This window comes from Stenella coeruleoalba (genome assembly GCF_951394435.1).
Source record: "Stenella coeruleoalba genome assembly, chromosome: 14".
NCBI classification, from domain to species: domain Eukaryota; kingdom Metazoa; phylum Chordata; class Mammalia; order Artiodactyla; family Delphinidae; genus Stenella; species Stenella coeruleoalba.
This window is the reverse complement of record NC_137160.1, coordinates 52,165,221-52,192,908: the sequence shown is the minus strand read 5'-3', so window position 1 is coordinate 52,192,908 and position 27,688 is coordinate 52,165,221. Positions and strand designations below refer to the sequence as shown.

At 35.5% G+C, this 27,688-nt stretch overlaps 1 protein-coding gene across 2 annotated transcripts in view; it reads right to left on the bottom strand.

Annotated features, from left to right (window-relative positions):
• Nucleotides 1–27,688, bottom strand: part of ROCK1 (Rho associated coiled-coil containing protein kinase 1) — a 147,420-nt gene that overhangs the window by 40,834 nt on the left and 78,898 nt on the right. Inside the window, exons 10-16 of one of the 2 annotated variants that reach the window (XM_079941935.1) lie at nt 22,491–22,650; nt 18,017–18,077; nt 14,344–14,432; nt 12,221–12,269; nt 7,601–7,736; nt 5,328–5,419; nt 4,984–5,230 (exon numbers count right to left, since the gene is read on the bottom strand). In XM_079941935.1, coding sequence (XP_079798061.1) covers nt 4,984–5,230; nt 5,328–5,419; nt 7,601–7,736; nt 12,221–12,269; nt 14,344–14,432; nt 18,017–18,077; nt 22,491–22,650 — 834 coding nt within the window. The remainder of the gene's footprint in view (nt 1–4,983; nt 5,231–5,327; nt 5,420–7,600; nt 7,737–12,220; nt 12,270–14,343; nt 14,433–18,016; nt 18,078–22,490; nt 22,651–27,688) is intronic. The other variant, XM_079941936.1, reaches the window with a different exon arrangement.

Below are 27,688 nucleotides of genomic sequence, written 5' to 3'. Positions count from 1 at the left end.
AGACCAACTGAATAGAACTGAGAATCTAGAAACAAAACTGTATACCTAGAGCCAACTGATTTTCAACAAGGATGCCAAGACCATTCAGTGGGGGAAAAAGTAGTCTCTTCAACAAACGGTACTGGGACAACCAGATATCCACATGTAAAAGAATGAAATTGGACCCCTACACATCATACCATATACAAAAATTAACTCAAGTTAGTCAGAGACCTAAATATAAATGCTAAAACCATACAATTTTTAGAAGAAGACATAGGGGTAAACCTTCATGATCCTCAATTTGGCAATGTATTATGATATGACACCAAAAGCATAAGCAACATATATTAAACTGGACTTCATCAGGCTTCCCTGGTGGCGCAGTGGTTGAGAATCTGCCTGCCGATTCAGGGGACATGGGTTCGTGCCCCGGTCCAGGAAGATCCCACAGGCCGCGGAGCGGCTAGGCCCGTGAGCCATGGCCGCTGAGCCTGCGTGTCCGGAGCCTGTGCTCCGCAACAGGAGAGGCCACAACAGTGAGAGGCCCGCGCACTGCGATGAAGAGTGGCCCCCGCTTGTCGCAACTAGAGAAAGCCCTCGCACAGAAACGAAGACCCAACACAGACAAAAAATTAATTAATTAAAAAAAACCCCCCAAAACTGGACTTCATCAAAATTAACTTTTGTACATCAAAGGACATTATCTAGAAAAATGAAAAGACAAACTACAGAAGGGGTGTAAATATTAGCAAATCTCACACCTGATAAGGTCTAGTATCCAGACTCTTAAAAGTCAACAACGAAAAGACAAAAGACCCAATTAAAAAATGGACAAAGGACATGAGCAGACATTTTTCCAAAAAGGATATACAAATGTCCAATAAGCACATGAAAAGATGCTCAACCTCATTACTCATTAGGGAAATTAAAGTCCAACCCACAGTGGGACACCACTTCATACCCACTAGGGTGGTTATAACCAAAAACAGTTAAATATCAAGTACTGGCAAGGATGTGGAAAAACTGAAACCCTTGTACAATGCTGGTGGGAACATAAAATGATTCAGCCATTGTGGAAAATAGTCTGAAGTGCCTCAAAAGTTAAACACAGCATCAGCACATGACCCAGCAATTCTACACCTAGATATCCAAAAGACCTGAAAACAAGTATTCCAATAAATAGTTGTAAACGAATTTCATAGCAGTGTTATTCACAATAGCCAAAAGGTGGAAACAATTCAAATGTCCATCAACAGATGAACAGCTAAACAAAATGTGGTGCATACATACAATAGAATATTAGTCAGCCATAAATGAATGAAGTACTGATACATGGTACAACATCAATCTTAAAAATATGCTAGGTGGGGCTTCCCTGGTGGCGCAGTGGTTGAGAGTCCGCCTGCTGATGCAGGGGACACAGGTTCGTGCCCTGGTCTGGGAAGATCCCACATGCTGTGGAGCAGCTAGGCCCGTGAGCCATGGCTGCTGAGCCTGCGCGTCTGGAGCCTGTGCTCCGCAACAGGAGAGGCCACAACAGTGAGAGGCCCGCGTACAGCAAAAAATATATATATATATATATATGCTAAGTGAAAGAAGCCTGATACAAAAGGTCACATATTGTATGATGTCATTTATATGAAATATCCAGAACAAGTAAATTCAGAGATATAAAACAGATTGGTCGTTGCTAGGGGCTAGGTAGAGGGGCATATAGGAAAGGAAAGCTTAATGGGTACAAGGTTTTCTTCTGGGTTAATGAAAATGTTTTGGAACTAGATAGACAAGGTGGTTGTACAACACTGTGAATGTACTGAATGCCACTGAATTGTACACTTTTAAATGGTTAACTTTATGTTATATGAATTTCACCTCAATAAAACAATATAAAAAAGCTGTTAGAAATACAAGGGGGCTATGAGAAAAAAGACTACAGTCATAGTGTTAACTTTTAAAATATGTTTCAAAATTTGGCAAATCATCAAAGACACAAAGAATAAATGGAGTCTTAGAAAACTGGTTAGATTAGAAAATGGACCTATTGTTTTTCTTCCAAAAGTCAAATCCAAAAACATACCAAGTAAAAAACTTACACAATTTCCAAATGCCCATGTAACAGTTAAAAACAAAAGTGCATTACACTATGATATACTGTTCCCTCAGCCTATTTCCCTATAGACATGAAGCTAAGAATGTTTTTTTCATTTTTAAAGGGTTATAAAAAGCAAAACAGAAGAATATGTAACAGAGATCGTATGTGGCCCACAAAACCTAAAGTATATACTATCCAATTATATTTGGTAAGTCATTTCCCAAACACATGAAGAAGCTTCTGCTCAATAGTGTACATGGAGAGCATTCAACTAGGCAACAATTGTTACTGTGCCACAAGGCTAGCCTCCCAAACTATGAGAAATTTATACCTGAGGGATCTGAAATGTCTTAAGAACCATAAAAAAATCAACGTAAAAATTTTATGTTTGCGTGTGTGCATGTTTTACCACAATGCACCTTGTATGTTGAGGCTCATATAAGTTTTGTGCTTTTTAATGTGTGTGAACTTTGATTCACATTTAAATTAAAAAATAAACCTTAAAGAAAGCATTGAAAAAGGATAAACATCAACAATAGGTCATGCTATGAATCTTCCTTAACTTCACCAATATCTAAACAACAGAGTCAGTTAAAACCATTGTTGATGAACACATAATGATGGTCTCGTCCTTGAAAGCAAGCACTTCAAGCTCAGCGTTATCTGGAAAATCACAGACTTAAAGAATTTTAGAATTGAAAGAATTTATAGGGGTCACCTAATCTTCTTGGTTTATAAATAAAGCAGAAGAAGTGACCTGCACACAGCTAATAAGCTGTATATGAAGAGGCCTAGAGAAGCAATTTAAGGAAGTGGAGTATGAGGCTTTTTCTAATATATATAATGAGGATACTTTCTTGGTTATATTCAGATCTATTTTAAGCCTAGTCCCTGAGAAATAAGATTGCAGAGCACTCCTCAGCTAAGAACGAATGGGAGATCCTTATTTGTTTCCAAAGTCCAAAAACTGACCCCGACCTCTCTCCACAGAATTACAGCTAATCATCAAGCCCCATGAGACCCCAAACTATGTTCACATCCTGTGACTTAGGTTAAAATGGACTATCCCACCCCCTGATTTTCCCTGAAAGATCTGGCAACTTCCATGCATATCTGTTTTGATTAGGTAGTATGGATGCTGATGCTGACAGAAACAGAAAAAAATGTGAGAAGTGGAAGCCAGGAATCTTGTTGAAAACAAAATGATTTTATTACCATGAACAGTTTGTGAGTCTAAAAGGAAACTTTAAGACCACAAAGGCTGCTGATATCTCTAGTCCTAACCTTTCCAAGTACCGAATTCTTTATTTGCAATGGGATTCCCTTTCTGCAGTTTAATTTCTATTTCTACCAACAATGCATGAGGAATTCCCAGGTTTTAATAGTGATAATCTTCTCTGCCTGGTTAGTTCCACTTTGAGTAAGACTTTTGTGAATTGGGCACTTTTAAAAATTAAGTTTTCAGGGCTTCCCTGGTGGCGCAGTGGTTGAGAGTCCGCCTGACGATGCAGGGGACACAGGTTCATGCCCCGGTACGGGAAGATCCCACATGCCGTGGAACGGCTGGGCCCATGAGCCATGGCCACTGAGCCTGCATGTCCGGAGCCTGTGCTCCGCAATGGGAGAGGCCGCAACAGTGAGAGGTCCGCGTACCGCAAAAAAAAAAAAAAAAAAAAAAAAAATTAACTTTTGAGTAACTGGCTGTAAAATTGGAAATATTCACATTACCTCCATCACAAGGGTGCCTGAGAGAGTGAAGAAATTACAATTTGATACAAATTATCCTGAAACAGAAAGAATGCTAACCATTTCCAGTATTAGCAAGGTCACTTTCTTTTTTATTGAAGTATAGCTGATGTACAATATTATATAAATTATAGGTGTACTATATAGTAATTCATAATTTTTAAAGGTTATACTCCATTTACAGCTATTATAAAATATTGGCTATATTCCCCAGGTTGTACAATATATCCTTGTAGCTTATTTTATACCTAGTAGTTTGTACCTCTTAATTGCCCCTCCCCCCACTGGTAACCAGTAGTTTGTTCTCTATATCTGTGAGCCTGCTTTTCTGTTATATTCACTAGTTTGCTGTACTTTTTAGATTCCACATATAAGTGATATACAGTATTTGTCTTTCTCTGACTTATTTCGCTTAGCATAATGCTCTCCAAGTCCATCCATGTTGCTGCATATGGGAAAATTTCATTCTTTTTTTAATAGCTGAGTAGTATATTCTGTAGTATATATATACCACATCTTCTTTATCCTTTCGTCTGTTGATGGACATTTAGGTTGTTTCCCTATCTTGGCAATTTCCAGAGTGGCTGCACAATTTACATTCCCACCAACAGTGTATGGGGGCCAAGGTCATTTTCTTTATGAGGACAATATGATCAAAAATATATTACCTTACATACTTAAAAATTAAGATGGTAAATTTTATGTTTTTAGCTACAATTAAAAATAAAATATAAATTAAAAAAATTACCTTCCATTGATAAACAAAATGTGGTATATATGGTATAAATACAATGGAACAGTATACAACCTTGAAGAGGAAAGAAATTCTGATACATGCCACAACATGGATGAAACTTGAAGACATTAAGCTAACTGGAATAAGACAGACACAAAAGGATAAATAATAACTTCTATGAGGTAGTCAAATTCAGAGACATAAAGTAGAATGGTGGTTACCAGGGGCTGGGGAGAGTGGGAAATGGGGTATAGATTTAATGGGTATAGATTTTTTAGTTTGGAATGATAAAAAAAGTTCTGGAGATGGACAGTAGTGATGGTTGCATGACAATGTGAATGTATTTTATGCCACTGAACGGTATACTTAAAAATGGCTAAAACAGTAAATTTTATGTCTATTTTACCAGAGTAAGAAAAAATATTACCTTGTAGGTCTCCAATCATCTCAGAATCATGACCTCTGTCTCTTCGTTCAGCTTCTAATGCAGCTTGCAGCTGGTAATAATCCTTGTCCATTTGTGACTTGGAATTCTCCAAAATTCTATTTCTCTCCTGCAATTCTCTATTCAGGGACTCTAGCTGAGTAATTGATTTACTCATCTCGGTGTGACTCTTCCTTAATCTTACAGCTGTGTCTGATTCTGTCCTAAGTAAGTCATTGGCTTCTTCTAGCTAATTAAAAAAGAGAGCAAGAAAATAGTTTTTTATCAAAACACAATCAAACTTAAATTTTGATTTAAAAAAAAAAAACCTCACTCCAAAAACTTACCTGCTTTTGTAATTGTGCCAGCTTCTCATTAGCAAGGTGTGAATTCTGACTGACTTTCTTTAAGTCTTCCAACTGATCCTTTAATGTAGAAACTAGAAAATGAAGGAATAATATGTAAGTTTTCATAGAGGAAACATATAAATCCCTTTTAAAAAATGAAATTTGGTCTTAGGCCATAAAAGTCAGCTATATTAGGTCCATATTCCAACTTGGAAGTACCTACATTTTAAATTTATCAAAAAGTAGAGCACTGTTTTATAATACAGAATGCAAAAACAGATGTTTCCACTGCTGTAATATTTTAAATTCTTTTATTCCTTTCATAAAGGTTAATCTATTAGTGAAATTATATAAAGCTAATTTTAAATATTACCTATTTTTGAATAGTACAAATCTTTGATTAGTTCAATTATTTTTAAAATGGTTCAACTAGTGGCAGGGCAGGAATAAAGACGCAGACATACAGAATGAACTTGAGGACACAGGGTGGGGTGGCGGGGGGGAACTGGGACGAAGGGAGAGAGTAGCATTGACATATATACACTGCCAAATGTAAAATGGATGGCTAGTGGGAAGCAGCCACATAGCACAGGGAGATCCGCTCGATGCTTTCTGACAACCTAGAGGAATGGTATAGGGAGGGTGGGAAGGAGGCTCACGGGGGAGGAGGGATGGGGATATATGTATACGTATAGCTGATCCACTTTATTATACAGCAGAAACACAACACTGTAAAGCAATTATACTCCAATAAAGATGTAACTAACTAACTAAATAAAATGCTTCAAAATTCAAAAGGTACCAAATGGTGTATAGTATAGCATGAGTCTTTCTCCCTTCACGTCGTCTCCCAGCCCCTCTGGCTCTCCTCCCCAGCAACAACTATTACTAATTCCTTGCATATCCTTCCTAAGATAGTCTGTGTATCCATACCCTAATATATAAAAACACAAATATATATATATATATATGTTTTCACATGCACATCTACACACACACACACACTTAAACATATATAGATAAGCAATCTTGTTTTAAACAATCTATACTTTTTTTGGTAAGATACATTTTAGAGATTCTTTTATAAGTTTATAAAGAGATACTTTATTCTGTTTTAAAAAATATTTTTAAATTTTTTTTTTCTTTTTTTTTTTTCCTTTTGCGGTACACGGGCTTCTCACTGTTGTGGCCCCCCACCCCCGCCACGGAGCACAGGCTCCGGCCATGCAGGCCCAGCAGCCATGGCTCATGGGCCCAGCCGCTCCACGGCACGCGGGATCCTCCCGGACCGGGGCACAAACCCGCGCCCCCCGCATCGGCAGGTGGACTCCCAACCACTGCACCACCAGGGAAGCCCTAAATTCTTTTTTTTTAAATTAATTAATTAATTTATTTATTGCTGCTTTGGGTCTTCATTGTTGTGCGAGGGCTTTTCTCTAGTTGGGCTACTCTTCGTTGCGGTGCACGGGCTTCTCATTGAGGTGGCTTCTCTTGTTGCAGAGCACATGCTCTAGGAGCATGGGCTTCAGTAGTTGTGGCTCACGGGCTTAGTTGCTCCGCGGCATGTGGGATCTTCCCAGACCAGGGCTTGAACCCATGTCCCCTGCATTGGCAGGCAGATTCTTAACCACTGCGCCACCAGGGAAGCCCAAGAGATACTTTATTCTTTTATAAAATGCATAGTATTCTACCATATATACTAAAATTTATTATACCACTGATTACATTTACATTGTTTATAATTTTTGCCATTTTAAACAATTCTAAAATGAATAGCTTTGTTTCTATATCAGTATACATGTGCACAAGTATATGTGAAATAAATTTCTAGAAGTGAAATCACTGGATCAAAGGATGTAGAAAGCTATTTTAAATTTGTAACACTAATATCAAAAATTCTAGTCTTGTTGTTCTAAAATATGGCTACTTGTTAGAAGTGCCTAGAGAGCTTATTAAAAATACCAATGCCCAGTCTACATGTCTAGATCAATTAAATTAGAATTTCTGAAGTTTAGGCATTAGTTTTCTTTGAAGTTTCCCAAGAAATTCCAATATACACCCAAGGATAAAAATCAGTACTCTAGCTAAAACATTACTACTGAATCTAATATGTTATAAATAAATTTTGGGACATGGGTATTTAGCTCATGAGGTGTCTTAGGACTGTGGCTTCAAAAATATATAACAGGCACTAAATTTAAAACAACCTCAAGATGAAGACCTCAAGATAGTGTTAGAAATTCCAGTGTTTTTCAAAGGAAGTAACAATTTACCTTCATTTTCTACATTCCTCCTCTTCTCATTTTCCTGTTCTGCTTTTCTTTGGTACTCATTAATTCTATGCTGTAGCAACATTTTCTCCTTCTCAATCTGAGACACTGTAGATTCTAGGTTTCTTCTTTGATTCCCCTAAATTATGAGAAAAGTTACCACTACAATTAATACTCCTCATTTATTCAAGGGAATACTCTGTTCTTTTTTTAAAAAGTAAACAATTACTTAAGATAGATATTTTGGTTTCAAAATCAGATAATACTTCCTAACAACAACTTTCTAATATTAGAATTAGCTTGCCTTAGAAGAAAACAGTGAGAATCCCCTTATTTTAACTAGACATACAAAATTTTCAAAGATTTAAAAAAATCCTTGAGTATAAAAAACCCTACGAATCTTGTCAGTCTGAAGGTCGAACACATTGTATTCAAACACATTAAGATGAACACACTGTATTATATTACCAATATTTTGGTTTATTTACAATCCTAAAGTTTAAGACATGAAATATAAAAGGAATCAGATAACTACATATTTGATAATTAAATGGTGCAAAACTCAAATGATACCAAAGGTTACAGTGTTTATAATAAGTTCACCAGTCCCTGTATGAGGTCTCCCTTAATCCCCTCCCAATCTCTGTAACAACTTACCTTTCTTAAGATGTTCTATGTATGTACCTACTAATGCATATTAAAGAGTAATGAAAGAAATATTTATTTTAGAAAATGAAACTAAGGGGAGGGGAGGGTTAAAGAAAAAAAATACTCCAAATTCCACAACTTAAAAAAATTTATCTTCTGTTTCTGAGTTACCACTATCAGCATATTCTGCTTTTGATGCTTCATTTTTATCTTTAAGACTCCACACTGGACAAACCTCCTTTACAGTGCGTGCTTTTCTGGGCTTTTCCATTTTTAAGTGAAATCCATCTTTTAAGTAAGATGCTGTCAGAGAAATTTAGTAAAATTTGACAGAGATCATCCAAAATCTTTCCAATTGTAAGATTTTATCATTCTTTTATTTTTTCATTTTTAAATTTTGAAATTTAAAATTCTACATTTCAGAAGTTTCAAAGACAGTACATGTACCCTACCAGTCAGTTTCCCCTAATAGTTACATTATTAACAATGGTACAATAACAAAATCAGGAAATTGATATTGGTATAAAGCATGCATGTGTAGTTCGATGTCATTTTATCTCATGTGTAGATGCATGTAACCACCACCACAATCAAGACACAGAACTGTTCCATCAGCACAATGATCTCCTTCCAGCCACTACTTATAGCCACATGCATCCCTCACTTCTCCCAGCACCTATATCCCTGGCAACCAACAGGAGGTCCTCCATCTGTATAATTTTGCCATTTTGAAAATGTTATATTAATGGAATCATACAGTGTGGACCTTTTGAGATTAGCTTTTTACATTCAACAAAATATCCTTGAGATCCATCCAAGTTGCTGTGTGTAACAACAGTTCATTTTTCCAGTCTACAGATCTTCACCCTCTTATCAGGGTCTTTCACAGAGCAAGTTTTGATGAAGTCCAATTTATTGAATTTTTTTCCTTATATGGATCATAATTGTGGTGTAATGTGTAACTCTTCACCGAGTTGCAGGTCCCAAGGACTTTCCCCTATTTTTTCCCTAGAAGTTTTATATTTTTTATGTCCCTGTTTAAATCTATGGTCTATTTTAAGTTAATGTTTGCATAAGATGTGAGACTGAGGTTGAGGTCCCTATCTTGGCCTATGAATACCTAATTGCTCCAGCACCACTTGCTAAAAAGACTATCCTTCCTCCACTGAATTGCTTTTGCACCTTGGTCAAAAATAAGCTGGCCATGATTGAGGGATACTGATCCATAGTTTTCTTTGTAGTACTGTCTTTGCTAGACTCTGGTATCTTGGTAATTCTAGCCTCATAAAATTCACTGGGGAATGTTCCCTTCTTTTATATTTTCTAGAAGAGAGAGTGTAGAATTGGTGTTAATTCTTCTTAAAACACTTGATAGGGACTTCCCTGGCGGTCCAGTGGTTAAGACTTCCCCTTCCAATGCAGGGGGTGCGGGGTTCGATCCCTGGTCAGGGAGCTAAGATCCCACATGTCTTGGGGCCAAAAAACAAAAACATAAAACACAAGCAATATTTTAACAAATTCAATAAAGACTTTAAAAATGGTCCACATCAAAAAAAAAAAAATCTTAAAAAAACACTGGGTAGAATTCTCTAGTAAAACCATCTGTCCTGAAGATTAATTTTGGGGGAGCTTTTAAATTATGAATTCACTTTAATAGTTATATAGGGCTATTCAAATAATGTATTTCACATTGTGTGAGTTGTGGCAGTTTGTATTTTTGGAGGAATTAGTCCATTTCACCTAAATATTACACTTACTCGTTTGGAACTGTTTATAGTATTTCCTTAAGATTTTTTTTTTTTTATATATCTGTAGAGTCTGTAGGAATATGTTCTGTTTTATTCCTGATACTGATCATTTGTGTCCTTTCTTTCCTTTGACAATCTTGCTAGAGGACTGTCAATTTTGTTGATCTTTCCAAGCAGCTGGGTTTTTATTTTCACTGATTTTCTCTATTATTTTTCTGTTTTCAATTCCACTGACTTCTGCTCTTTATTTTTCCTTCCTTCTCCTTGCTTTGGGTTTATTTTGCTCTTCTTTTTCTAGGTTCCTGAGGTAGGAGCTTAGATAACTGATTTGAGACTTCTCGTCTTTTCTAATGTAAACATTTAGTGTATACATTTCCCTTAGAGCACTATGTTAGCTGCATCCCACAAATTTTGATGTATTATTTTCATTTTCATTGTTCAAATATTTTTATTTATTTATTTATTTTTGCCGTACGCGGGCCTCTCACTGTTGTGGCCTCTCCCGTTGCAGAGCACAGGCTCCGGACGCACAGGCACAGTGGCCATGGCTCACGGGCCTAGCCGCTCCACGGCATGTGGGATCTTCCCGGATCGGGACACGAACCCGTGTCCCCTGCATTGGCAGGCGGACTCTCAACCACTGCGCCACCAGGGAAGCCCTCAAATATTTTTAAAAGGTGAAGATCCATAACTTTGAAAAATAACTTTATGAGATATAATTAACATTCCAATGTATTTTTTCATTCCCCTTGAGACTCTTTGACCTATGGATTATTTAGAACTGTGTTGTTTAGGTTCCACGTGTTTGTAGATTTGCCTGATACTTTTCTGTTATTCATTCTGGTTTGGTCACAGTTTGGTCAGAGAACACACTCTGTATGATTTTAATTCTTTGAAATCTGGAGAAGTTTGCTTAGGATGTGGTCTATCTTGGTGTGTGTTTCTTGAGTGCTCGAAAAACGTGTCCTTTGCTGTTGCTGGGTGGAGGGGTCTACAAATGTTGAGTAGATCCTATTGGCTGATGGTGTGGCTGAGTTCTCCTATATGTTTGCTGATCCTCTGTCTAGAGAGTGGCATTTAAAAAGTCTCCAACAGTAATCGCAGATTTGTCTACTTCTCCTTTCAGTTTTATCAGCTTTTGCTTCACATATTTTGTAGCTCTTCTGTTTGATGAATACAAATTTAGGAATGTTATGTCTTCTCAGAGGATTGACATTTTTGTCATTCTGCAATGTCCCTCTGCCCCTGGTAATTTTCTTTGTCCTAAAGTCTACTTCACCTGATATCAATATTGCCATTGCTGCCTTCTTTTTGCTAATGCTTACATGATGTATTTTTCCATCTTCTTACTTTTAACTTGGCTATATTGTTACATTTGAAGAGAGTTTCTGCTGGACAGCATACAGGTAGGTAATTTTAAAAAAGCTACTCTGACAATCTATCTTAATTGATGTTGCATTTAATTTACATTTAATATAATTACTGATATGTTAGAGTTAAGCCTCCCATTTCGTTTTGTCCCATGTTTTCCTTCTTGTCTTTCTGTAGGTTACTTGAACATTTTTTGGAATTCTATTTGATTTACTAGTGTTTTTAAGTGTATCTCTTTGTATAATTTTTATCAGTGGCTGCTCTAGGTACTACATTATATTACTAGTGTTGGCATATTACCAGTTTGATTAAAGTGTAAAACCTTACCTCCCTTTATACCCATTTATAATTGTCTTAAAAATTTCTTCTATATACATGGAGAACCACATTAGACAATGCCGTAATTTCTGCTTCAACTGTAACATAAAAAAACTTAAGAGGAGAAGGAGAGTGTAGTGTGTTTACCCATATTCTAGAACCATGTTGAAATTTTAGTACATAAATTTCAGTTCAGTGGTTCTTAATAGTTGAAAGGTGAGAAAGGAGCAACAGATCAAAAATTGAATCTGGAACTGTAGCAGAAAGAGACAGACAAATTCAACTATTAAGAACCACTGAACTGAAATTTATGTACTAAAATTTCAACATGGTTCTAGAATAAAACCACACAAAAGAAACTAAAGTATAATCTAATTTCACTTAAACCTGCAGCTCCAAAGTGAGGCTTTCATCATAATTCTTTGGTCCTGTTCTGTATTGCAACCTATAAAGTTCAAATATAATCTTCTCGGAAAACAATCTGAAAGAGGGAAAAAGTCTCAAAAAGGAAAACTTCTGATAAGAAAACAAAAAGTACCTCTTCATCCAATTCTTTCATTATCTTGTCGAGTTTTATGTTTGAAGTTCTGTAAAAGCAAAAGCAATATAGATTATAGATATATTTACTTTTTATAGCTTGGGGTGAAACACCACATTCCTTACTTTTCCATTTAGCTAAGATTTCTTAACCTTTCTTGTGTGTACTGTGGATCCCTTTGGCAGTCAGTCTGGTGAAGCCTATGGCATTTTCTCAGAATAATATTTTAAAAGCATAAAATAAAATACATAGGATTAAAAGAAACCAAAATTATACTGAAATACAGTCATAACCTTTTTTAAAAAAGTATGATTCACTAATATATGCATTTTATTAATATATTAAATAAGATCTAGCAGCAGTAATTTTAAAGTAGTAATGAGCATAAACGGTATTTAGAGATAAATAACAACTGCATTCTAAGATAATATTTGTGATTTCTATCGGTAATAAAAAATTCACAGCTACTGCTAATAACTGTGGATTATTCACTGTGTTCATAATTAAAGAAAATGCTGAATTTCAGCTAAAGGTTACAGAAAAGATTCACTTCTGTCACCCAAGTTTAAGGACCTTGAATTCCATCCATGGATGCTTTAGGAGAGGTCTATGGATCCTAGATTAAGGATCCCTGAATTCCCTCATGCAATACTTGCTACTTCACAAAGATTAACCATTTAACCTTTAATATAAGAGTAAGTAAATGAAGGGAAAGGTGGCATATATAAAGCAGTAAATGCACCACTTGGCAACTTGGGCAAAAATCTGAGATAAACTGAAAGTGTATTATTATCTCCATCACAATTCATTTTTGGGGCTCTAAACCTATTTCTGAGCTTCAAATCTGTACATGCAACGTTTCACATGGATGTCTTACCAAATAGCTCATTCAGCATGTCCAAAGCTAAATGAATTCCCTCTGCCCGGCGGCCCCTCCCACAATACCAATCTGCTTCTCTTCTCCTGTCCCAAGTAAAGCACTCCGCCTGGGAATCCTCCTTGACTCATCTTCCTCCCTCATTCTCATTTAGGTGAATAAATGTCAAATGCTGTGTAATTAACCAGGGAGTTCTTTTTTAAAAGCAAATTTGATCTTTTGTTTTACTTTTAAGTTTAATAACTTTTAATGTTTTTTCATCACCCTTAGGATAAATCCCAAATTTCTTAGTTTTTCAAAGACAGTGTTTTAAGATCTAGACTCTGTCGACCTTCCCAGTTTCATCTCAGGCTACCCCCCCACCACACACACACCCATTTTCATATGACTATTGGCCACTTTGGCCACTCTTATTTCCTCCTTAAATTGATCCCTACCACCACCACTACCACTAATTTGTCATTTGCCTTTTAATTTTAATAGAAACTGTTCAACATTTATGTAATAATATCTATCCATTTCCTCTCCTTATTTCTATGTTTTATACCTAGAAATTCCTTCCAAATACTGGGCTCAGTTAATTATTTCCTTAAAGTGCTTTTCTAAAAAAAGCTTATATTAGATGCTTAACTATTTAATCTATAAGGAACTGTAGGTAGTGAGCAGTTTACTTGTTTCCTCTCCCCCACTCACAAAATTGCCAATTTTCTCAATTCCATTTTTTTGAATACTTAATCTGTTACCTGTTTTTCATTTATTCAATACTATCTACTAACAATATAATAAAGTGTTATTGTTTGTAATTAATAAGTAACTAAGCATTATGCTAGGTTATTTTAAATTATCTTGATTATTTTATATTTTCATAAATATATATGCTCTTATTAAATTTAGACTCATAGGAAAAAAATTCTGAAAAAAATACTGCTATAGCAACCCATAGTGGAAATTAAAAAGAGTGTCTGCACCGAAAATTTAGTGAATTTTAATCTTCAAAAACAGCTACACTTTAGAATGCATCTTATTTAATGTAAACTAATTTTCCCTTTTTGTCAGCTAATTAAAATGTGAGACAAAATCAATAAACCAGGCATTAAGTGAATATTCTTCACTGAATGTATATCAATAGCAATCTTTACATCTCTGCCTTACTTCCATCTACTTTCAAGGGTTTATAGAGTACAAGTTTTAAAATCAGCATTTGCTATACAACTTTTAATGTGAAAAACATAAAGTATATTCTCACCTGCACTTCTGCTCCATTTCATCTTTTAACTGCATTTCATTATGCAACTGTTCTTCCAGCTTATAAATTGTTTTTTGCAAATTTTCCTGCTTTAATTAAAAACAACAAAAACTTATTCTAGTAAGAATATTCATAGAGAATTTTAAAATAGCAAGTTTATATTACCATTTTATACCTGTTTACAAGGGAGTTATCTGATCCAATCTTACCTTTTTCCTTTCTATCTGAAACTTTTATTATTAATTTTTTTTTTTTTTTGCGGTACGCGGGCCTCTCACTGTTGTGGCCTCTCCCGTTGCGGAGCACAGGCTCCGGATGCGCAGGCTCAGCGGCCATGGCTCACGGGCCCAGCCGCTCCGCGGCATGTGGGATCTTCCCAGACGGGGGCACGAACCCATGTCCCCTGCATCGGCAGGCGGACTCTCAACCACTGCGCCACCAGGGAAGCCCTTTATTATTAATTTAACAAGCATTTTTTTTCCAACACCTACTAATATGTCAGGTGCTGTGGTAGGCATTAGTAACACAAAAATTAAAAAGATTTGGTCCCCGTTCTCATGAAGCTAATAGTTTGATAGTGGGGCACAGGGGAATAGGAGGGTGAAAAGAACCTACAATAACCCAGACATATACACAAAATATTATAATACAATGTGGTAGGTACTAATAAAATTATACATAAGGTGTACTGAAGAAGAGAAGAGGTCACATCTAATTCTGCCTTGAAGATGGAATGTTTGAGATGAGACCTATAAGAGAGGTATTTACCAAGCAGAGGAAGTGAAAGAAGGAATGCATTTTAGCTAAAATGAATGAGTAGAGAGAAAGAAAACATGATTGAATAATGGGAAGAAATCAAGTCTAGGCAGAGCAAAGAACATAACAGGGAGAACAAATCACATAAAATCTGAAAGGGCAAGTGGGACTATGATCCTTGTATGCAGAAAAGGAGTTGGGCACTTTAACCTATAAACACTTTAAAAGGGGAAATGACAGAGTATTGGCATTTTAGAAACATCACTTCGGTAATAAGGTGAATAGGTTAGAGAGCAGAGAAATTCTAGACTAAACAACCAATTAATAGACAGTTCAGGCAAAAAGAGTATATATGTGTGATATAAGGCAGAAGCTGTAGAAATGAAGAGGAAATGGATAACTGTGTCAGTCAAAAGGCAGAATTTATAACCCAGCAACTGATTAGAAATAAGAACAGAGTAGCATTACAAAAGATGGGTGACACAAAAAGAACTGCTGGTGAGGGGATGGAGAGAGGAGAAGTGTGAGTTAGGCTTTGGCCTAGGTTGAAGTGTCTGAAAGATGTGCAGGAAGAGAAGTCCAGTCAGAGAGAGAGAAAAGATTCGGGTATGTTGTTCAGAGGAGCAAGCTAGACACACATGAGATTAACTACAGATAATGAGCAGAGAGCCAAGATCAGAACTATCTTGAGAAACACTTAATAATTATGGGGTTGGGGGAAGAGAGAAAGGGAGGAGATCCTGCAAAGAGGACTGAAAATAAAATCCAGAGGTAGAAAGAGAAAAAGAAGGAAATAATGAGAACATGAAGGTTCTTAAAGTTCCAAGGAGGAAGGACTGGTCAGTGTCAAATGCAGCAAAAAGAATAATAAGATACGGAATGAAAAATATTCATCATATTTGGCAACTGCAAAGTTGTTCACTAGCATCTCTGCTAGAAGGCTTTCAGGGAAGAGTTGAAAATTAAATTAGTTGATTTTTGTACTTAGTTCTAGGTTAACAGAAATAGTAGGCACACAAGCGTTTTCTTCTTCCCCTGTGATCTTAACCAGAGTAAAAGATAAAAGCCACTGACAGAAACTTATGGCAGTCACCATTGAACAAGATCAGCCCAAAGAAAACAGGATTCCACTGAATTATTTTTTAATTCCTAATGTAGCTCTAAACTTACAGGTAAGTAATACAGTCAGAGCGGGGTTATGGCAGCTCCTTATTGTCACCATCTCCAGGTCAAATGTGCTTTAATTTTGAAGATTTTTGAGCCCCTATTAGCTATATTTTTTGGCAAATAGCTCTAATGGGATGAGAATTTAAAAGAGAAAAATGGCCATAACAGCTAACCAGTACTCGCATAGTTCATTCCCCTTTTTCTCACTTTCCCTTCCCACCATATGTTCTCTCACATTTAAGAGTAAATATATGAAGGAGAAAGAAGAATTCTGTCAGCTTTTAAAAATGATTGCTGCCTACACCTCATCTCAGTTACAAATATGGAGGCTATAGCACACAAAGAGCTCAAAGAATGCTCTGAGGATGGCCAGATAATTATTTCTGGTATATTTAAGAAAAGTCCTGGTTAACCCAAAAGGACCTTCTCAATGTAAGCTAACAGAAAATATTTTAATCCTCTGTCTCATGAACATGAGCTGTTCTAACAATAAAAAGAACTCATGTCTCTAATACTCACTTCGTACAGGAATTCACTTTTCAGTGGTCAAATTAGAAGATGCTCACTGTACTAGTTATTCTCCATTTGCCACCTCTCCCTTCCAGCCTTGAAGACCCATCCTCTGACCTTCTCTGCCTTCAAATTTACAGAGTGCATTGACTGGGCTCTGCTGTCCTATGATTTTAAGCTTCGTTTCAGCATTCAGGAGACACCAGCCGAAAATCAGTTGGGAGAAATGAAATATCCGTTCTCCTCACACTCTTCTTGCCTTACCATGGCTCTGGCAGTGCTCTATGTTCTATGCTCCTCTTTCATGATTCTACGCATTCTCTCTGAGCTGTGGTAACAAGATTTGTCTCTCCTTGTCCCTTCAGACTAAGGGAAATGGCTTCCCACTGCTGTCAATCAATGGCTGCTTTAGCTCTCTTTATTTATTGCTCCCCTTGATCCTATGCATAGCACCATTAATAGTCCCTTCATTAAACTCTCTTCATTTAATAAATAAACAAAATGTGGTATATGCATATAACAGAATATATTAAGCCTTAAAAAGGCATGAAATTCTGATACATGCTACAACATACCTGAGCCTTAAGGACATTAAGAAAAATAAGCCAATCACAAAAAGTCAAATACTGTATGATTTCACTTACATGAGGTACCTAGAATAGTCAAATTCATAGAGACAGAAAGTAAGGATAATAGTTAATAGGGGTTGAAGGGAGAGTGGAATGCAGACTTTAATGGGCACAAAATTTTAGTCTGGCATGAAGAAAAAGTTCTGGAGATGATGGTGGTGATGACTGGACAACAACGTGAGGGTGCTTAATGTCATTGAACCGTACACATAAAAATGGTAAAATGGTAAATTTTGTGTTATGTAAATTTTAGCACACACACACACAAAAACTCTCATTTAAATCTTTTGAATGTGCCATCTGTTTCCCTGTCAAGACTCTTACTGATACACTGATTTATCATAAATTCCTAATTCCAAAGACTAAAAAGACCACCTCTGTCAATCTGTGTAGCAATGTATAGTTTACTAACTGCCTCCACATATAATATCCCATTTGATATTCAGGTAAGAAATCAAACAAGAGAGGAAACAGTAGATAAAAAGTGCTATAAAAATTTAAAATCACTAACTACATTTTCTGAAGCAATGCATATTTACTTAGTATCATGCATACAAAATACATTATCCACAAAACAACTTTTAAAATAATAACAATAAGAAAATACCTACCAAGCTTTTATCCACATTAGAGCTAGTTCTGTTTTCATTAGGATTTGCTGAAGATAAGTATCTAGGAAGAAAATAGTTTTTAAAAGAAAACAAAAAACTCTTTAATATCTAGTAACAACCAGTAACAAATACTATATGCCTATCTTTTGTACTTGCTCTGCTTTTAAAAATTGAGTGCAGGTTCTTAATTCTTTATTTTAGAAACATAACACAGAAATGATACATATATTAAATAAAACCCCCAGTTAGGTCTGAAGCAGCACTCTGTAATCATATACCTTAATATTCCTGCAGCAAAATATATGAATATTCATACCAAAGAGAATAAATAAAAACCATAAAATAGTCTCAACTTAGTTCAGATTAGGTTTTTGGCCATGAGAGCAGGTTATGGCAGGTTTTGCCACCAAACAAATCACTAAAAAACTTTTAGTTTTTAGAGCTTTTGGATTTAGAATCAGGAATAAAGAATTGTTGACTTCTACAGACATGTGCACAATTCCTCCCCACTGCCCCCAATTATCCTTCAGTCAAGAATGATATTGCCGGGGAGTGCCCTGGCAGTCCAGTGGGTAGGATTCAGCGCTTTCACTGCCGTGGCCCAGGTTCAATCCCTGGTCGGGGAACTGAGGTCCCGTAAGCTGCGCGGCATGGCCACAAAGAATGATATTGCTTTTCTGGGCAAAAAAGTTAAGAGTTTTTGTGTAAGTGGTTGAAATAACAGAACCAAAGTTCTGAAGATGTCCTGCTAATCTTCTGTGACTCTAAGCCTTGCAGAGTTTGTTAAATTCAATATAAAGTTAGAATTACATACAAATACAAGATATTAGTGATCTTCAGAGGTCTTCTTTAGACATCTTATCAGATTACCAAACAGATATAAACAGATCATATAAAAATTTTTTCTACACAATCAAAAATGTTAGGTAAAGGTAAGATACTTCTGCTACTTCCTTTACCATTCTATGACTACCACTATTACTACATCTACATCACCACTACAGTTACCACCTTGGTTAACCAGTAGAGCTCCCTCAAAAAGAGATCAAATAGCTACAGTATACTTCACAGCTGTTATGGGGCAGTTGTTAACACACTAGAAATAATTAATTCATAGTGAAAAACAGAAGATAATCAAGTGTCCTTTAAGTACCATGAACATATATATAGCAGTGCTCTAAAAGAAACAGCAGGAAAATATGTCATTTCCCATGTTTCTCTTGGAAAATTATTCAGATCAACCACAGAATCAAATATTCAGGAGACAATAACAAGGGCTATGTAGCAGGTTTGTAGAGAAAAGGTCATATAACAAATGACAACTCCTAGGTATAGTGCAATTTAATTCCATTGACTATAAAGTGCCTCAGAAATTCAGTGTGAGATTCTGCATTATGTGATATAAATAAAAGCATACAGCAACACCAGTAGAATCTGAATTAGATAGATCAGACTATTTGATCTCTGATTTATCTTCTAAATATAATATGCTATATAAGTAAAGTTTATGTTTAGCCTTCTGCAAGGTTAGTAACATAAAGTTCTCTGAATACAGTCATGGAAATGTAAGGATACCAATGTACACGTCCATTCATTCTTCCACTTCTTATCTTTTTTTTCCTTTCAAGGTTCTTTTTCATATTATATTGTTGCTTTCATATAGAATCTGGTCATTTAGGTAAACTTTTTATGAAAGAGGTGTTAGATTATTAGGAATATAGCTAAAATTTTAAGGCTGTTTTTAAAATGTTTATAACTCAGCTATACGTCAACAGTAAAGATCTCTGTTCTTGTATGTTTGGATTTCAGAAGTAAGAATTTCAGAAGTTTTTAATTTCATGCAATTCAAAATTATACTTACATATTACAGTAAGGGTAATTAATATTTTGCTGATTCTTTCTTTATTAAGAGCAACCATACCTCCAACCAAACATGTAAGAAACAATGACTAAACACTATATTACTCAATAAGGTGGTGATATTTAAGAACAGACTACAATTTCTACTTTTAAGAAATTCAGAAATTAGTTTGGGATATGAAACACATGAATACAAGGAGAACTCACGGAACATAATCTAGTGTATTACAATGGATAAATAGTACAAAGAATATATATATATATATAATGCTTATTTAATTCAAGAATACCTTTGTGCAGAGAAATTAATTACTTTTGTGCAGAAAAAGTAATTAACTGCTGAACTCTATTACAGAAAATCCAGAAACACTGGGGGGTGTTTATATCAACACCTTGAGTGTTTCAGAAACCAAGCCAGAGAATAATTGATAAAAATATAAAATTTAGGGACTTCCCTGGTGGTCCAGTGGGTAAGACTCCGTGCTCCCAATGCAGGGGGCCGGGGTTTGATCCCTGGTCAGGGAACTAGATACCACATGCATGTTGCAACTAAGAATTCGCATGCCGCAACTAAGAAGCCTGCATGCCACAATGAAGATCCCGCATGCTGCAACTAAGACCCAGTGCAGCCAAAATAAAAAAATGTTTAAAAATTAAAAATATATATATATAATTTTTTTAAAAAGAAGAAAAAAAAAAGAAAGGATGCTGCAGCAAACACACCACTTTGAAGGTTCTCTGTGTATTTCAATATAAAATAGCTCTGGGGCTTCCCTGGTGGCGCAGTGGTTGAGAGTCCACCTGCCGATGCAGGGGACACGGGTTCATGCCCCGGTCCGGGAAGATCCCACATGCCGCGGAGCGGCTGGGCCCGTGAGCCATGGCCGCTGAGCCTGCGTGTCCGGAGCCTGTGCTCCGCAACGGGAGAGGCCACAACAGTGAGAGGCCCGCGTACCGCAAAAAAAAAAAAAAAAAAAAAAAAAAAAAAAAAGCTCCAATGTAATACTCATGGAGTATTAGGGAGGGAAGAAGGATTAAAATATTGCTCTTTTCTAGGGGTCAAAACTCAAGTACTACCTACTTGGTGATACAACAAAAGTATTCTAACATCTAAAGAACAAAATTATTGTCTTACAGTTGGATTATTGGAGAAATTTCATAAAGCAAGACTAAATTGAATTCCTGTTTTCTAAGCTTGAACTGAATTACCCTCATAAAAAGTTTTGACTAAAATAACAAGATGCTTCACTTTAAAAGGTTAGTTATAATAACCTCAAATTTAATCATTACTGCAAGCAATTCAAATATCTAATACCATTCTAATGGAGTATAATTTGATTAGAGATACATATTTTAAAATAAATTTATCAAGTAGATTTAACACACCCAGTTAATGGTGCATATAGTTCACTTTTATATATTGGTATGGTATTTTGTTTAGAGTTCTGTCGTGTAGTACTTGCCAACCTACATTGTACAACTTATCCATTTCCTCACTAGGATATGAGCATCTCAAAAGAAGATAATTATATCTTATTAATCCTTCTCCCTGCACCTTGGTGCTTAGTATATACCTGACAAAGAGTAGGTTGTCAAACATGTCTGTTGAATGAATGAATGAATGCCCAGCATATGAAAATAATGTTAAATGTTTAACTTGTATCTGAAGTCCATTAGAAAAGACTAAAACTAATATTAGCTCATACTAATGATAAAAGTAACTAACATTGAGTGCTTACTCCATGCAAAGCATTGTTCTAAGTGTTTTACTGTGTTTTGACTTACTTAACCCTTATAACAACCCTGAGACACATATTGTTATTATTATCCCCGTCATCCCTATTTTTGAGGAAATGGAGGCATAAAAAAGATGAAAGTTATTTGCCCAAGGTCACAAGGCCTTACATGATATAAAACATAATTCATTTAGTAGTTTTAGGGAGGAATCACTTAATTTTTGAAGAACTGAAAATTATAGGCCTTTCGTAACATCAATATAGTGATGATAATGCTAGAAAACTGTATGTTGTTCCAAAATGTATTATAAAACCAGAACTCTTCGGATAACACGATTAACCAAAATATCAGTATTAAGAGAATCTCTTGACCTATTAATTGTTGTAACTTGAAGATATATAGGGTAGCATTCAGCAAAGAATTTCTGAAAAACAATACCCTGAGCATGGATGAGTCTGAAAGATATTAAATATGAAATTAGAAATCTAATGCACTGTTGAAAAGTGGCATATTAATATATCTCTTTATATACCATTAAATCTACTTTATTATTTATTTATTTATTTATTTATTTTTTGCAGTACGCAGGCCTCTCACTGTTGTGGCCTCTCCCGTTGCGGAGCACAGGCTCCGGACGCACAGGCTCAGCGGCCATGGTTCACGGGCCCAGCCGCTCCGTGGCATGTGGGATCTTCCCGGACTGGGGCACGAACCCATGTCCCCTGCATCAGCAGGCGGACTCTCAACCACTGCACCACCAGGGAAGCCCAAATCTACTTTAAATGTTCTTAAAGTGATTTGTAGATATCCCTAAGAAAATAACATGACTACAACAAAGTCAGTACCTACCCCAAATATCAATGGGTAGCATACTTACCTACGATTGCTATAATACGTAAATCCTACAAAGGGTAGTTGATTGCCAACAAAAGCTTTAGGTATAGGGAATGTTTCTTCATCTCCTTTATCTTCTTCCAAGTCATCAAAGTTACTTGTGTCAATGTCACTACTTAAATCAGGTACAACTGGCGCTACAGCTAAAAACAGAAACAAAATTGAAGCAATGATTCTGTACCAACTACTAATGACTTCCTACATACAAATAACTTGTGACTCACAAATTCCAAATGGGTTGAACCCTATTTCAGTAAGCTTTATTAGGATTATTAATCAACAGGTATTGATCATTAATTATGTAATTCGTGAACCAATTATCTTCAGAGTCACCTATAATTATCATCTATATCTCCAGTTTAATTTGAATATTATAAGTCAAGTATTATTAAGGTTTTAAAATACATTGTAGTATAAGACGTGCAAAAGCAGTTAGAACTACAGAAAAGACTTTTCAGAAACTACAGCATGACAAATCGCACTCAAAGTTGATTAGTTTCAAATGCAGTATTTTGCTCGTTAATCTGTTCTACAGCAGACTAGAAATCAAAGTTATCTCTTAGTGGTCCTGGGTATAATAATTTGTTACTGAAATATTTTTACTCATCTAAAATCTAGATGATCAGTATTCCCCTCCCCCCGACTCAATATCTCTGTAAGAGCAAAGTATTGTTTTTAATTGAAGTTGATTTACAATACTGTGTTAGTTTCAGGTGTATAGCTAAGTGATTCGGTTATATGTATGTGTATACATATATATATGTATATAGACGTGTATTTTTGTTTTTTTCAGATTCCTTTCCATTATAGGTTATTATAAAATACTGAATTAGAGCAAAGTATTTTGAATTATATTTTCAGACTAGTTGCCTTCCCTAAATTAAGTGATTAAGGGACAACTCAGTGAACTATTTATGAAATGGCTATTGGGAAAAGAGAGCAGGGATATAAAACCTTAACACAGAATCTTCAAGAGTTTTAAACTTGATTGGGAGCAAGAACCACACATACTTAATAACATAAAACTGTATGTGGCAATGCAAATCTTCATGACACAGAAGAAAATACCATATGAAACTAGTACTACTAATATCTTCTTTTGGAGCTCAAATACACTATAGAAAGTACACCTAAAAATAAATTTCAGGAAAAAAGTTTTTTAAAGATACAGGAGTATAATAAAACATCACTGAAATTTTATCATCAAAATATTCAATAATTATTTTTGATACAATCATCTCATGTTCCTTTAGAGAAAAAGATAAAGAAGAGTAAACAAACAAAAACTAACTGACCTTATTTTACAATCTTAATTTCCTATATAAAGGAATCACGGTTCTATTGAATCATCTGGGTATTCCAGGCAAGAAATAACTATTGTGCATCTCAGATACAATGAACTATCAGATAAATTTGGGAATGAAACAACACATTTAACCAAAAGAAGCTGTAGTACTAACAGCGAATGAGAAAAGAGCTTTTCCACCATTTTCTTTCCTTAATGGCCAAGAGAACTGTCCAACTAGATGATTCTAGCTTCCTGATCTTAATTGACTAATTTGTAAAATGAGGGGAAAAAAGGGTTGTCGCTCCTTGTGAAGTACATGGTCTTGGCACAAATTTTACCTTAAAACAGTGGTTCTCAATCAGGGACAGTTTTGGCCCCTCGGGGATATTCAGCAATGTCTGAATATGTCAGAAATGTCTGGGTACATTTTTTTGTTGTCATAACTGTGGGAGGGATGCTACTGACATCTGGTGGGTAGAGACCAGGGATACTGCTAAACATCCTACAATGTTCAGGACAACAAATACGAGAAAGATTTCTCTGGTCTAGTGTTGAGGCTGAGAAATCCTGCTTTAAAATTATCATATAAGATAGATTTTAAAAGGAAGCAGAGCAAGTTTTGGTGCATTTTCTCTTGCTGTTTCAGATGGACCTAGTCTTTTTATAGATGACATACCACCTCAGAGTAGTTTTAAAATGAGACAAGTATGGGATGCAAGTATGGGAAATCCTGGGAGAATTATAAAAGTAATTATTTCTGCTTCTAAATTAAGATGTTTAGGCTTTACATAATACCATATAATCATGCCAGAACTAATAAATAAAGAAGGATAAATTTAGCTTTACTGAATTACCATCAATATATACAGTGTTCCATTTATAAAAAATTTACCTTTCAATAAATAACTGGTAATATAGGAATCATGTTCCATAAAAAAGAATCCAACTGATGTCACCAAAAATGGCAGAAGAGGGAGCTCTAAGAAGCTGCCCTTCCATTGAAGTAACTAACCATTAAGCTCACAAAACTATCAGGAACAACATTTTTGGAACTCTGAAATCTAAGAAAAAACTTACAACAAGCAAGGAAACGTTCAATGAAGAAAGAGGGTGCTAAATTGTGGCATTTAAGGAGATATTTGTCACTGGCTGACTGCTAAGATAATGGAAAGGGGACTTAAATGAACACACACAAGGAATACAGACTTCATAAGAATAGTTCCAAAAAGTCACTAAACAAACGGATGACTGGAGCCCACAATAAGCTGTTGCTTGCAAACTCTACAAGGAGGGAATTCTGATTTCCAGAGTTACAACATTGGTGTTCAATATGTCCAGTTCACAACAAAAAATTACAAAGTATGTAAAAAAAAACAAAACAGGAAAAGTATGGCCCACTTACAGGGAATAAAGAAAACAACAGAAAACCTTACTGGGGAAACCCAGACATTGGTTTTACAAAACAAAGACTTTAAATGTCTTAAACGTGCTCAAACAGCTAAAGGAAACCAAGGACAAAGAACTAAAGGAAACCAGGAGTATGATACCTTAACAAATAGAATATATTAATAAAAAGACAGAAAAAAGAACCAAATGTAAATTCTGGCACTGAAACGTACAAAAGCTGAAACTAAAAATGTGCTAGAGAGGTTCAACAACAGATTTGAGCAGGCTGAAGAACCGGCGAACTCAAAGATAGGACAACTGAAATTATCAAGTATGAGGAACAGAAAGAAGTGAATGGAACCTAAGGGGCTTCTGGGACACCATAAAGTAGACCAATATATACATTACAGGAGTCCCAGGAAAGGATAGAAAGGGGCAGAAAGAATATTTAAAGAAAGAATTGCTGAAAATGACCGAATTTAATGGAATATATATATCTATACATCCAAGAAGCTCAATGAACTCCAAGTAAGAACTCAGATTCACACCAGGACACATTATAATAAACTTTCAAAAGACAAAGACAGAGAGAATATTGAAAGCAACAACAGAGAAGCAACTCATCACATACAATGGATCCTCAATAAGATTAACAGCCAATTTCTAAGCAGAAACCTTTAAGGCCAGAATGTAGTGGAATGACATTTAAAGTGCTGAGGGAATTCCCTGGCAGTCCAGTGGTTAAGGTTTCATGCTTCCATTGAAGGGGGCATGGGTTCAATCCCTGGTTGGGGAACTAGGATCCTGCACAATGTGCAACGCAGCCAAAAAAATGATAGTAATAAAGTGCTGAAAGAAAACAACTCTCAACTAAGAATTCTATAACTGGCAAAATTATTCTTCAAAAATGAAGAAGAAATTAAGAGATCTCCAAGTAAAGAAAAGCTGAGAGTTTGCTACTAGTACACCTGTCCTATAAGAAATGTTTTTAAAGGGAGTCTTCCAGGTTGAAATGAAAGGATACTAGACACTATCTTGAAGCCTTATGAAGAAATAAAGAACACCGGTAAAGATAACTACATAGGTAAATGTAAAACCCAACTTTATTGTAATTTTGTTTTGTAACTCTACTCCTCCCCACATATGATTTAAAAGACAAATGCACAAAACAATTATAAATCTATGTTAATAAGCACACAATATATAAAGATGTAATTTGTGACAATAACACTAAAGGGAGAGAATGGATTTGCATAGGAGCAGTTTTTATTGCTACTGACAGTAAACTGTATCAGTTCAACCTAGATTGTATCAAGTTAGGGTGTTAAATGCAATGGCCAGAGTAGTCACTATAAGAAGATGACTAAATAATATGCAAAAAAAGAAATGAAGGGGGAATCAAAACAGTCAACCAGAAAAGGTAATCTATTAAACAAAAGAAGGCAATAATATAAGAATTGAGGAACAAAAAGAAAAAATAAGACACAGAAAACAAATTGGACAATGACAGAAGTCTTTCTGTATTCACTTTACATTTAAATGAATTAAGCTCACTGATTAAAAGGTAGAGATTGGAAAAATTGATCCAGTTATATGTGCTGTACAGAGACTCACGTTAGATCCACAGACATAAACAGGTTAAAAGAAAAGGATGGAAAAAGATATTCTACAGATAAACGAGCTGAGGTAGCTATACTAACACCAGACAAAACAGACTTTAAGTCAAAAATGGTTAAAATAAAGACATTGTATACATATATTTTACTGAAGTATAGTTGACTTACAATGTTGTATTAGTTTCAGGTGTACAGCAAAGTAATTCAGTTATTTTTATATATATATATTCTTTTTCAGATTCTTTTTTATTATAGGTTATTACAAAATATTGAGTATATAGTTCCCTGTGCTATACAGTAGGTCCTTGTTGGTTATCTATTTTATATACAGTAGTGTATATATGTTAATCGCAAACTCCTAATTTATCCCTCCCCCATCTTTACCCTTTGGTAACCATAAGTTTGTTTTCTATGTCTGTGGATTTATTTCTGTTTTGTATATGTGTTCATTTGTATCATTTTTAACTTTTAGATTCTACATATAAGCAATATCATATATTTGTCTTTGGCTTACTTCATTTAGTATGATAATCTCTAGGTCTATCCATGTTGCTGCAAAAGGCATTGTTTCATTCTTTTTTATGGCTGAGTAATATTCCATTGTATATATACACCACATCTTCTTTATCCATTCATCTGCTAATGGACACTTAGGTTGCTTCCATGCCTTGGCTACTGTAAATAGTGCTACAATGAACACTGAGGTGCATGTATCTTTTTGAATTAGAGTTTTCCCTGGATATATGCCCAGTAGTGGAATTGCTGAGATCATATGGTAGCTCTATTTTTAGTTTTTTAAGGAACCTCCATACTGTTCTTCATAGTGGCTGCCCCAATTTACATTCCCATCAACAGTGTAGGAGCGTTCCTTTTTCTCCATACCCTCTCCAG